Here is a 13,562-nt window from a genome sequence, read left to right as displayed (position 1 = left end):
AAAACTCGAATAAACATTTCACTTTTGTCTATTATACAATAGACTTCGCAGGAAAATATATTAAAAAACATGATATGAACTGATATAAAATGGACAATATATGATAACGAGGAACATAATTTGTTTTCCCCTTTTTCTTCTTTATGGCTCTCGTAATCAAATGTGCTCCCTATCTGTGATTTCGGAGTAAACTATAGTTTCAAAGACTTTCAAGTGTCCTCATAGAAAATAATCTAAGCATGTAAGATGGAAGTCATACGGCCCAGTCATAAGGTACCCCTCTATCAAACTAATATTTTAAAAATGAAAATTTCCTTTGAAGCTTGATTCTGAAGTATTTATTTGGAAAAACTTCTCAAGCCGGAGTGAGGAAAAAGCAAAAATGTGTGTATTAGAATTAAACGAAATGCAGCACATTCCTAAAAATTCGTTCCTGAGAAATTCAATTCATTCGATTTGGATAACTCATTATTCGGAGATTCATAGGTTCGGTTTATCATAAATTGGAATTTACGATATTCAATAGTGTATGAAATATTGATAGAAAGTGTTTTTTTGCTTGTAGGATTGTTTCAAGGGGTATTTAAACCCGTTTGCACCGACTTATTTACGACAGGATTAACGTTAGTTCGTTGATTGCTATGGTAACTGTTAGAGAAATCAGATAAATAAATAATCAAGTATTAACTTTAATCTCGCCTTCAATAAGTCGGTGCACAAGGCTTTTAGTGTCAATTTTGAGGAAAATTCTCCTAAACTTCTTCATGAAATTTTCATGAATATCCATGAAGGCATTGAAGAGTTATGCCGGTTTGAAGTTTTTGATGAAACACATAAATCATCCTGTGTCTCTTGAACGAATATAGTTAGGACTTATTTCGAATACTCATTCAGACTCCCTAAAATATCCTGCATCCTACACTGAAAGCCTGTACAATCAATCATTCGTGAAACATCTTGTTTATTGTAGAATTCGATATATACAATAATGAAAAAATCTCAGAAATTCATTGGAAAAGAACCTCATTACCTCGGGGTCGATAATTTCTCCACATGGATGAACGATTTCTTCTTGAGGATATCCCTAAGGCATTGATGTTACAATTGAATTCAATTGAAAAATATAGTAACTTCTGTTGTTCTTTCCAATTTATTTCATATTAGGCTTATGAAAAATAAACCCATCCGAAACACATCTATTCTTCAATATTTGTCATATCTTACGATTAGTCATAACTGTTCTATACTTCTCCAAAATGCATATTCTAATTCTTGTTTTATATTTCAGTTTGTATTTTTAACCTTTGATGACGCTGTGAGAAGCGATAACTACGATTTATATGTGGAAACATTGTTCGGAAGAGAAAAAAATCCGGATAATTGTAATGTGACCGCAACTTTATTTGTTTCACATGATTACACAATTTATGCCAAAGTAAGTACTCCATTAATTAACCATGCTCATAGTGTTTGATATAAGAAGACAGATATCAGTTAGGGCGAGCACAAGTTTCTTTTATGAATTATCTGAGTCCACAATAATGCGCAGGAGTCGCATAAGCCTTCAAAAACTTTATTCGTCCCTCGTCCGAGATATGGAGGGTAGAGGAAATGAGAAACCAACTAGTGTAACGAAAAGTGTCCGCCAAAAACCATAAATAGGCCAGGTGGTGCTGTGAAGCACTAAATAATTGACAGTGACAAATTGTGTTGGCGCCTTTTTCGAAGAGAAGATAATAGAACATCCAAAGATTATAATCTTTGGGAACATCTTTATGAATATAATTGATTTATTCATGGTGAATTAATTGATGCAAGTTCAGTTATTTTCAACAAAGTTAAATTTGACGATTTTGGTGATCAATCAAATTAAAGAATCAATCAAAAAAGAATATATGCATACAAGAATACATGAATACAAAATTGTTGTTGGATAAAATTGCATTTATTAAAACAGATTTTTATAACGATATTTTGTAACAAATAATATCGAGTGATATGCATTATGATAATTATGAATTCATTAATTGTGTATAACATTTCAGAGCCTCGATCAGACAATGATATAAAAATATTCTCTTGATTTGTAATTTATTGCAAATAGTGTTTTAAATGCAGGTGTAATTTCAACAAAAATTTACATTTTTTCTCATACAAACCCCAAATTTCGAGATTAATACATGCTCCTCTCAAATTATCAATCAATCTATAACAAGTCAGTGTAAGTTCTATAACCGAATAAGTATTGACGTGATAAGAAAGTGTAGTGTTTCTTTTCTCAAATCAGGAGAAAGAACCAATATAATGTATGTTTTCCAAAAATACATTCAAACATGCATCGTAATTCAAATTTAAAGAAAGGAAAATTGTTTAGGAAGTGTCTTTGTTAATTATTAGTCATTGTTTTACATGAATACAATCAGTGAAGCTTGTGGATTTATAATAAAAAGGCTTTGATTTTTACGGAAAGGAGTGTAGAACTAAATTTTTAGAAACAAATATTTTGTTCTCAACAAGACAACATCCAATATCAGATCGGCAACTTTGCTTTCAGTACTTGTCAGTTAATTTTAGAAGACTCGACATGATTGACATCAATAAGGATTTGGTCGGCTTCTCTTGTACGTAGCGGCTCCAACAGTAACTCCTTTACATTCAATGGACAAGCTTCTTTATTTTTGAAATTAGGTGCTAATACATCCTCATGCAAGGCTATCATCTATCTGGCCATCTATATGTTTTCTTTGCTTATTGGGATAAACACCTGTTTGCAGAGACAACCTTGTCTCTGCCTGTTTGTTTGATAAATTATTGTTTGCACACAAGTACTGAGAACTTCTAATCCTTGTGCTGTAGCACATTTTCCATTTATTGTAGTATGATTTCTGGTTTTCGTTGAACTCTTTCAGGTTTCAATAGAGTTTTTAGCAACTTTGCAGCCTCTCAGGGTATGTCTGCTGAGTAAGAGGAATAATTATAAAAAAAATTAAAGATGATGAATTAAGTCGATTACAATATTAGAAATGTGGTACTCACATTAGGTTGGAAAAATTATAATTTGCTCATAGTTTCATAACTGCTCACACAAACTTTCAACAAATATGTAATAAATTCAAATTTATTTACGAAAATTACCAATATCTTGGTTAAAATCACTAAATATATTTGTTTTTGACATTTGAAATCAACTAATTCTTTAAATTGTTCAATGGTTCATTTTTAGTGCTTGCCAGCACCACCTGGCCTATTTACAGATTCTTGCGGACACTTTTTGGCCCAAAAAGCCCCGAAGTTTGTTCTCCTTCTTCTTTCTACCCTCCATGGTCCGAGAGTCAAGCGGCGTTCAGTATCTGAATGGTTGACAGCTCTGGTTATGAATTCGAACTAGCGCAAAAGGTCTCGACTTCTGTCAGTGTATTTCTCATTTGAAGCATTTTGTGAAATTGATTTTTGTTCTTATTTTTGTCAAAAATGGAGCAAAAATTCCATTCTGAACGCCAAAAAAACTCATAATACATAATGGTGGTCAATAACATGGAAACTACTTAGAAAAACTAAAAAACTTCGTTGAAGAATTGATGAAAAATGGGAATATTCCTGAAAATAAGCGAAAATGAATTCTACTTTCTAAAATGAAATGCAGGCAAAAAGCTAGGTGAAAAAATTAAAAAAATTTATTCTGATTTACAGTGTGTTCGTTCGAAATTTGCAATGAAGATAGCTTCCATGAGGTTCCAGAAAACTGCAATCAAATATCATTCGATTTGCTGGACCGTAAGATTCATTTATTCAATTTACCAAATAATATTGCATGGCACCATCCAGGTTGCCGAGGACTGATTTTTTTTATTGACGGTGACAATAACTTTTTCTCTCTTGTCGTTATTTAACATCCTATTAATCTTATTACGAAGTCAATTTTGAATTTTTATGAATTTAATCAATTGATTATACATTATTGAATGTTTACTCGAATGTTTATTTCAGTTTTCATTTGATCGAATACATCAGTTTTCCTAAGCCTAATGGATGGCTCTTTGACAGATATTTATCTTTATGTCCTTTGATTAGCAAGAATAAGTTGTAATGTGATGGATAAGAAGTAGGTAAAATAAAACAAAAACCAAACGGCTCTCATTGTATGTTCAAGATGAAGAGCTTCCAATGTAAAAGAGCTGAGAAATGTATTGAGATGGAAAGCCTTCATTTCGGACAGACAATGAGAGCCGCTTATTTTTCGTTTTATTTCAACTACTTCTTATCCATCGCTTTCATAGTTCATACTTAATAAATTAAATGTCTTGAATATAAATAATTATTGAAGACCCATCCTTGAGTAACACTTCAAAAAACTGTTGTATTCGATCAAATGAAAACTGAAATTAACATTCATTGATGTATATTCAATTAATTGAATTCATAAAGATTTAAAATTCACTGCGTTGTGAGAAGAATAGGATGTTAAATATCGAAAAGAGAGAAAAATTATTGTCACTATCAAAAAAAAAAAAAAAATTCGTACCTCGGCAACTTGAATATGGTGCCAAGCAATATTATTTGGCAAATGGAATAAATGAATCTTACAGTTTACGCTGCTATCAAAGAAATCCATGTACAGGGTGGGCAAAATTGGTGATACCTGAACTACAACTTTCCCAACGAGATAGAGAAAAATGAATATACCATTCATTTCGTCTTTTTTCGGGAAACTAGTAATGACATCAACTACATTCCTCTATCTTCTTTTGTTTTCGAGTTATAGGACAAAATTGAAATTTTGGGTGATTTCAACTTTGGTCATTATCTCCGTTCCTGTTTGAGCTAGGATGTTGAAATGAAAACATTATACAGACACTATTTTGATAGCAATCCAGTGGCGTAGTATGATTTTTCCCTACAGGTTTATTTGCTGAGCTATAACATAAAGTTCTGTTTTTTCTTATGAAAACAGTAGTTTAAAATGACTTAGAAAGAATCGACATTCTTTTACCGTTGCAGAAATATATTATACATCACACTCAGTATTTTCAGGTCATTTTAAGCTATTTTTTTATAAGAAAAAAATATATCTTTATGTTATAGCTCAGCAAATATACCCGTTGGTAGAAATCATAGTACCCCACTGGATTGCTTACAAGAAAGTGTCTGTATAATAATGAGGATAAATTCAGACGCATACCACCAGACGATATGAATGCTAGCCAATTTGCCATCGTCAAGGCCCCAAATGGAGTACGCTCCACCGACGTACTCCATTTGGGGCCTTGACGATGGCAAATTGGCTATCTCAATTCAGATCGTAACACTTGCCGATATTCATATCGTCTGGTGGTATGCGTCTGAATTTATCCTCATTATTTTATTCATTGCCGTTTAGGCGTTATCACTCTTCATTGTCTGTATAATGTTTTAATTTCAACATCCTAGCTTAAACAGAAACGGAGATAATGACCAAAGTTGAAATTTTAATTTGGACCTATAACTCGGAAACAATAAAAGATAGAGGAATGCAGATGATGGCATTATTAGTTTCTCGAAAAAAGTCGATCATAATGTGCCATGCATTTTCCTCTATCTCGTTGGGTTGAAAAAGTTGTAATTCAGGTATCACCAATTTTGCCCACCCTGTACAGTGTGATTTCTCAAACTTTTAGGAACTGTCCTAATTTATGTGATACGGTCCTGAAAATCGAATGATATTCGATTGCGGTGTTCTGGAAATTCCTGGTGAATCGGTAATTCCGTTCAAGAGATAGAGTGGCTTAAATTTCTCTTCAAATTTGAAAAACACCCTGTAAATCGGAATCTACAACTCTTAGATACTACATATGGAGGCTTTCCGTGATCCTCTAGGTGTTCTTTATCTCACATTAAAATGTTTCCCATCTTATCCGGGACACCCTGTAAAATCACCGGTTTGGTAACAGTTTTGTATCTATTGATTATAATGGAGTTCATCTCATTAAATTATGCATTTTCCATTCACAGCTGCACGATCTGTACGAGAATGGTTTCGAAGTGGCACTACATTCCATCACCCATGATCCTAACACAACGAAATGGAGTGAAGCTTCCGTTGAATATTTGAAGAAAGAGTTCGGTGGTGAAAGGGAAATAATTACCAAGTTTGCCAAAATACCTGAGGAAGATATTCATGGAATAAGAGTGCCATTCTTGCAATTATCTGGTAAATTTCAATTAAAAAGCATTGATAAATATTCCGCATATTCGGGTCGAAAAAAGAAAGGTTCAACCTTTCGTCATTATTCACTTGCTTCAGTTCTGAAATGTGAATGTAAGAAACTTTGATGGTATCCCTCCAGCTACGTGGAATAACTCACTGAAATATTCAATGCGTCTCATACTTACTGCAACTTGGTTGATAAGTTTCGCTATCTAGATAAACTTAAACTTCGTATGATTAAGTGTAGACAAAAATTAAGTGTTTCATCCTGTTTATACATAATCCAATATTATTCCCAACACAACCAGATAGGTTACACAAGTTGAATGAAGTATTTAAAAAAGTGTAATCCTACATGGACCTATTAATAAACTATCCTTTCTATACAGGGAGATTTACCGCTATGGCCTATTCGAACTAATCATAATATTGTGTTGGAAATTTGAATTTTGCGGTTTTCGACACTGAATTTTCTCCCTCAAAAATTTCGGTCTTCTGCAACTTCCGGTTATACCGGAAACAACCTGCTACATTCTTATTTTAAATGGCACACCCACTATATCTTTACATCGTTAGATAGCTGTTCTGAAGGCGATTTCAACAATATAGCTAACCTTCCGTGAAAAATCCACGGTTTATTATTTATGGGGATTCTCATGGAAAAAATAGTGGAAATTTTTGCTAAGGAGTTTTTTTCAAGAAAAGCTTCACCATTTTAAATTTTTTCATTATCCAGTATTCTAACACTCATTGCTGTTTGGAACTAAAATGTGTAGGGTGTTTGTGAAGATCATGAAGTTCGACTACTCTATCTACCCTCTCCAGGGGGTTGCTAATAGAAACAAGCTTTGTATCCCAGATCATGTCCCCCCCTGTCATCAAAAATCGACCTCTCTGAGTGTTTTCACAAATTCTGATTCGTTGTTGAGATTGAGGATGGACACTTTTAAAGGAGACATCCTGTATGTTTCACCGAATATATCTTGAGCAAAACGTTTTCTATTTTTAAAGGAATTCTCAACAAAAACGTATTTATCGGAGTTTTCAACAAACTTTGCGAGACCGGAACTATGTCCAGCACTAACATAACATTTGAACTAGCCACTCGACAAGGTTTAGAAGAAGTAGAAAATATTCTGAATTCGTCAGGACGACCAGCTCACGAAGAGTTGCTACTCATTTGGTGACTCCACAGAAAAGGGTAATCAACACGCTTTTTTTTTGTGTAGCAGGGGGAAAATCTGCAAATCAGACGAACCACCCTCTACTGAGGAGGAACAAGTGTGGGGATTCTCACTCTCTTGAGCTCGAGATCCACTAAAAATCCTTAACTGCTTCTTGAATATTGGTTCCGGGCATTTGCCTATAAACCGTTCATCTCTTAGTCGGTTTTCTTCTGGCACACTATCATGCTGGGATTTATGTGTTTATCCTCTTAACGTATAACACTTTATTGGATTTTTCAATAAGTTTATGTTCTTATTTTAATCTCTTCTTAATTGATCTCTTGGTCTCCTTCGGTAAATTCGCATTCTTCTTTTGTATTCCTCTGGGTCGTAGTCCACTAGTCTCCTGAGTTCTTGATTCGGATGGTTTTTCGCTGTTTCGAATAATTTCTATGCTTTTCTGTTCATGAATTCCGTTATGGTTTTCCATTTTAGGTCCCTATAAATCTGTCTATTCGTGACAAACCAAGGTGCATCTATTGCACATCGTAGCAGCTTGTTTTCAGTGGCCTGAATTCTTTTGATATGGCTCTTTGCCGCGAAACCCCAGGCAACTGATCCATAAGTCAGTTGAGGCCTTTGAATATCTTCAATTTTGTCTCGTTCGTCATGTGGCTTCTTCTTCCTATCAGAGGGTAGAGTCTATTCATCACTGCTTTCGTTTTGTCGATTGCTTGTTTGATATGACTTTTCCAAGTAAGTCCTTTGTCAAGCGTTATTCCTAAATATTTGGCTTTGATTGGTGTATTGAACACTATGACTTCCGCTGTTTTCTATTTTTCTGGGTAGTGTTCTGTCTTCCATTCGTTATATTTGTTAGAGCGGCTATACCTTTTCTAGGTGATTTCTTTAACATAACAATCGTTATTTTATCGCTTCCGGGAGCTTTCCTCTTCTTCAAACTTCTAATTATTTTCCTGCTTTCATTTGGCGATGTTGGTTTGTCTATTTCAGCAGCCGCTGGTAATTCATCCATTTCTTCATCATTTTCTTCAACCAGTTCTTCCAGATCTTCATTATCATCGTCTAACCTGTAATTTATTCCCGATTCTCGTTCGATCGAGTCCGCCAATGCTTCTGCCTTATCAGTATTGGTATACGCCATCCCCCTTTCTCCGTAGCATTTTTTGCATTCTCCATGCACAATAATCAATTGTATTCAGTTCTTGAACTCTTTTGTTCCATCTGCTTGTTCTTAGATTTATCAAGGCATTTTTCAGAACTTGGCTATGGCGGTTGAGGACCTGTTTCGGCTTTCTCTTCGAAAACATCCTTTTCGAAATATAATTGGCCTGGCAAGTTTTCAAATTGTCACCTTCCGTGACAACTTTCCTACTTCAATAAAAATTTGCAAACCATAGTATTCATGTAGAGGGACAAGTGATCTTTCACTTGAGGTAAAACTCACCCCCTATTCCCTATTAAGAATCTAGGGCTGATAGCCCCTACAGGGATTGACGAGTTTTCGGCTTACAATTCTGCTCAAAAAATGTCTGCCTCCGAATAAAAATTGACCTGTTCCGGCATTTTTTATGGAAACATCCTTGTCGCGACATAATTGGTCTGGCAAGTTTTTACATTGTCAATTGTCACCCTGTATATCCCTGAATTAATTTTATGATTAGGTTCAGTACACACCAAAAATTATTGGCAGAATCTTGATAAAGAGAACTAGAGAAGATGTAATTCAGAATTTTCATATATTTTCAAACAATGTGAAGATTGAACGATGATAACATTCTATAAGAATATGACAAAGTTATATATTTTTTCTTGGGTTGAATGCTTTATCAAGAAACACCTTTGAAGCTTATTTGAACAACATTTTCCAACAGAATTTAACCTCAAGCATTGAAACACTGAGTTGGTAGGAGCGCAAAACATTTGAAGAGTTTTTTTGTGAAGTGCTAATTTAAATTAAAATATCCAATTTTCATCTTGACCGTATCAATAAAAATTCTGATTTTTACATATTGTTCAATATCCCAATTTCAAATATTCAATATCCTATCTATAGTGATTTATTCAACCTACTTTCTATAGAAAGAAATATTCATGAAAATAAAATAGTTCCGTACAACTCTTAATCAACACTCATAAAGGCAGAAACATATAAATGCAAATGGAATATTCACTAAGCGTTGATAGTCATACAAACTGTTCTATATCTTGTCAACGAACATATCCTCCTCGAGATATAAAGAATCGCCAAAATCCAACATTACTGCATTTTTTCATAAGTTTTCATTGTTCTAAATTTTCCACACAATTTCCGCAACTTTTTCTATTCACATATTCATACTTAAGAAAAAGTTCTGTTGTATGGTATTCGAGCGATATCTACACTTGACAGCCCTCAATATTTCCTTTGCTGGAAATGGTTCTGAAGTTATCAGTGTGAAGCGGGAATATATTTTTTACTTTATTAGGGATTTGATAAGGGATCATCTTTTAGGACGCTATAATTCAGAGTTTTCTTTAGCGTTCAAGAGTCCCTAAACGTTGGTGAATACGAAATTGTAGCTAAGAGTCACTTAAATGGGCTTCGGTATTGAAATTAAAGGATCTTTGATGAAAACGGGCATAACTCATATCCATTAGAATTTCGTAATTTTTCTGTGCAGTTTTTGAAACTTATTTTGTCTTTCTCCAACAGGAAACAACAGCTTTGAATTAATCAAAGAATTGGATCTAGAATATGACTGTTCCTGGCCAACAAGAAGTTTTGTGGAACCTGGATTATGGCCTTATACTCTCGATTACAAGTCACCTCAAGATTGTCCCATTGGACCCTGTCCTACAGCATCACTTCCAGGAGTGTGGGTAGCACCGATGCTCGATTTATTCGACAACAAAAATGTTCCCTGTGCTATGGTTGACCAATGTGTCAATATGTGAGTAATCTGTATTTTGGGAATACATGAATACAAATGCTCTTAAGGATTTACTGAATATGAAAGTGTAATGGAAAAAGTAACAAACGTGGTGGGGGTGGTGATTTCTTTGAAACTACATATTATAATTTTGTAACTATGACGCAAAATTTTTTTTCGAAAAATCGATTTGGCTTAGAAGTGATGATGTTGAAAAAGATGAGTCATTATTATTTATCTCTTCCATTTATTATGAGATAACACGTCGACGACTAAAATTCCTTTTCTCATTCACAATTTCACTGGATGATTTGAAGATATCTCCACGAGATGTTAGTTTTAGCCATTACGTGCCATTGGATAGTAAAAATTTCTGGAAAAATAGATACCTACTCTCCCAAAAACTGTTGATGGGTGCAGAATAGTTATATATTTACCAAGGAAGAAAAACTCCCTGAGCTTCAGAGTAGTGTTAGTGATATCCTTATCCCTTCCCATGCATTCAAACCACGTACCTAATTCTCTCCGATTTCATAAAGAATTAATTTGACAGTTATTGTCACATGCATTTATGGTTTTATCAAATCCTGTATTCACAATATTGATTCAATCGCCCCTTGATCTTGTATTGGTATCTTGGTGACGAACAACCGGACGAAAAGTGTTTGCGGACAAAAAGCCTTCAAAAATAGTCGACCTTTCGTTCAGAAATAAGTCATATTTTGTTAATGTCGAAGGAAAAAAAAAATAAAATTAACGGTAAGAACTATGAAACCCTAATGAATCATTTAATATTTCAGTCCCACAGATGCTGCCAATGTTACTGATTGGATTATCGAAAATTTCAATAGAAATTACAATAATAATAAAGCACCATTTGGTTTCTATGTTCATGCCACTTGGTTATCGACGAATAAGGAACATGTTCAAGCATATAAAAATTTTGTGGATTATTTACAAACCCTGCCAGATGTTTACATTGTGAGTATTGAGTATGAGTATATTTTCATATAACGTAGCACAATTCTCCAAGAAGCTTTGTGATTTTTATTCAACAAATTTCTTGAAATTCAAATTATGACGTAGATCGAACTCAAAATAACAAATTCACTAAAGAATTTTTTTTGAGTCGATCGATTATTTTGCCGATGAATGTATGTGGCACAGACGTCTGAATGAATAAAATCTAAGCGGCAAAAATACATAATATTATGTAAATACACTATTATATTATAGAAACTGAAACATCAAAGTTGTTATGTTGTTAAATTTTTTCAGGTTGGCATACATAGAGCGTTGGAATGGATAAAAAACCCCGTACCAATTGGTTCTGCTGACTGGCCAGCTTGTCCAACGGTAAAAAAATCAAAATGTGAGGACAAATTATGTACATACAAGAAGGATGACGGTAGTGAAATAATAATGCACATTTGTGCCGATATTGCATGTCCAAACAATTACCCAACACCAGATAACCCCCTTGGAAAATGATCATTCGTTCTTCATAATACAATATTATGCGAAATTGTTAAATGAATCGATACTACTTATCTACCAGAAATTCAAGCATGTTAATTAACAATATATTCATAACATATAATTTTTTTTTATTTTTCATCGACTAGCTATAGTTTTTCGTTAATATCTCAGTATATTTGTTTTGATTTTGAAAATAAAGCCCACTTGCAGGGTGTTTTAAACAAGATTCTGTTTATTGTTCCGAGAGGATGTAGAACAATGGATGGTAGAACTGGTCAAAATAAACAGTTCACACCAAAAATCTTCGACTTGGAAAAATCATCTATGAACGAGTCATTTTTAGACAATAGAGGGGTTATCCCTTGAGACTTATGGGTCAATGTTTACTGACAAGTTTATTCTGGGTGACTGCAAGAAAATCGATTTTGCAGTTCAAAATCTCAGCATTGGTTTTATGGCTGCACAGTATTGCTCGTCGTAAAAATGCCATACAAATAATAATATCACTTTCGGTACATGTACAGGATATGCAAAATTGGTGATACCTGAATTACAACTTTTTCAACCCAACGAGACAGAGGAAAATGCATGGCACATTATGGTGGTCTTTTTTCGAGAAACTAATAATGCCATCAATTGCATTACTCTATTTTCTTTTGTTTTCGACTTATAGGTCAAAATTAAAAATTTCAACTTTGATCATTATCTCCGTTTCAGTTTTCGCTAGGATGTTGAAATCACATATGCACGTCACTGCTTCTGATCAATTTCATAACATGTATTCATGATTCAGTTAAAACTTATTCTCTGATATTGTTTTTCTGAAACGATATCAAATTCAATTTTCTATCTTATCTCAACTTCAGAAAAGCCAATTATGAATTGATCAATCGGGAAATCTTAAATGTGGATTGGAAAGCAATATTACCAAATCATTTAAGCATTGCTTAGATGCCTTTTAGAACAAATTGTAAATCGAAATGTACCTACCTTCTCTAAAAATATAATTTTCCTACTTTTTTTCGAGTAACACAATTAAGATGGTTAAAGAATAGAATAAGGTCATTGAGAAATGGGAAAAATAAAGGAATGAGTATGATCATAATTTATTCAAATTGTTTCAAAAGATATATTCACTAGACGGAAAATGATTTGAAGCATAATCCTAAGAGATTCTGGAACTTTACTTCAGTTGAAGAGAAGTCGATCGATGGGTTACCTGGGAGGATGCGCTGGGGTAGTAATTGTGCAAATGGTGGTTCGGAGATCAGCGGAATGTTCGGGAATTATTTTCAGTGTTTATGTATCAGAAAGATTTGCCTTTGACGTTGATTCTCGGGGTCGTCTAAGCGTCTAACGTCTAATGGTCTGTATAATATCGTTTTTGGAACGGGCCCTACAAAATTAATCTTGACCCTAAGAAGGGTGCAGGACCTGATAGACTGTCTTCAATTTTTATTCAGAAGTATGCCTCCTCACTTTGTACGCCATTAACTATTATATTCAATATGTCCATGAAATTAGGGGAATTTCCTGATAGATGGAAAATAGTAATGGTTATGCCAATTTTCAAAGGAGGTCAAAGAGAACACGTCGAGAATTATCGGCCGATAAATGAGTTATAATATCTATAATCGCGAAGGTCCTCGAGGAACTTGTGTATGATCAATTATTTAGTTGAGTAAAAAAAACCATAGTTCCAGAACAACTCGGTTTCTTCAGGGGAGGTTCGCTGGATATTAACCTTTTCGTTTTCAAATAGTTGTATTGATTCGAGTTGACACTATTTACACCGACTTC

The 13,562-nt window shown here is 34.0% G+C and overlaps 1 protein-coding gene across 1 annotated transcript in view; it reads left to right on the top strand.

Moving 5' to 3' along the window:
* Window positions 1-11,883, top strand: part of LOC123318589 (chitin deacetylase 8) — a 28,925-nt gene extending 17,042 nt beyond the window's left edge. The window contains exons 3-7 of the mRNA XM_044905262.1: window positions 1,289-1,435; window positions 5,989-6,187; window positions 10,067-10,304; window positions 11,084-11,264; window positions 11,562-11,883. Coding sequence (XP_044761197.1) covers window positions 1,289-1,435; window positions 5,989-6,187; window positions 10,067-10,304; window positions 11,084-11,264; window positions 11,562-11,774 — 978 coding nt within the window. The 3' untranslated portion in view covers window positions 11,775-11,883. The remainder of the gene's footprint in view (window positions 1-1,288; window positions 1,436-5,988; window positions 6,188-10,066; window positions 10,305-11,083; window positions 11,265-11,561) is intronic.
* The last annotated feature ends 1,679 nt before the right edge of the window (window positions 11,884-13,562 follow it).

This window comes from Coccinella septempunctata, chromosome 1, assembly GCF_907165205.1.
Source record: "Coccinella septempunctata chromosome 1, icCocSept1.1, whole genome shotgun sequence".
NCBI classification, from domain to species: Eukaryota; Metazoa; Arthropoda; class Insecta; order Coleoptera; family Coccinellidae; genus Coccinella; species Coccinella septempunctata.
This window is presented reverse-complemented; position numbering and strand designations above follow the sequence as displayed.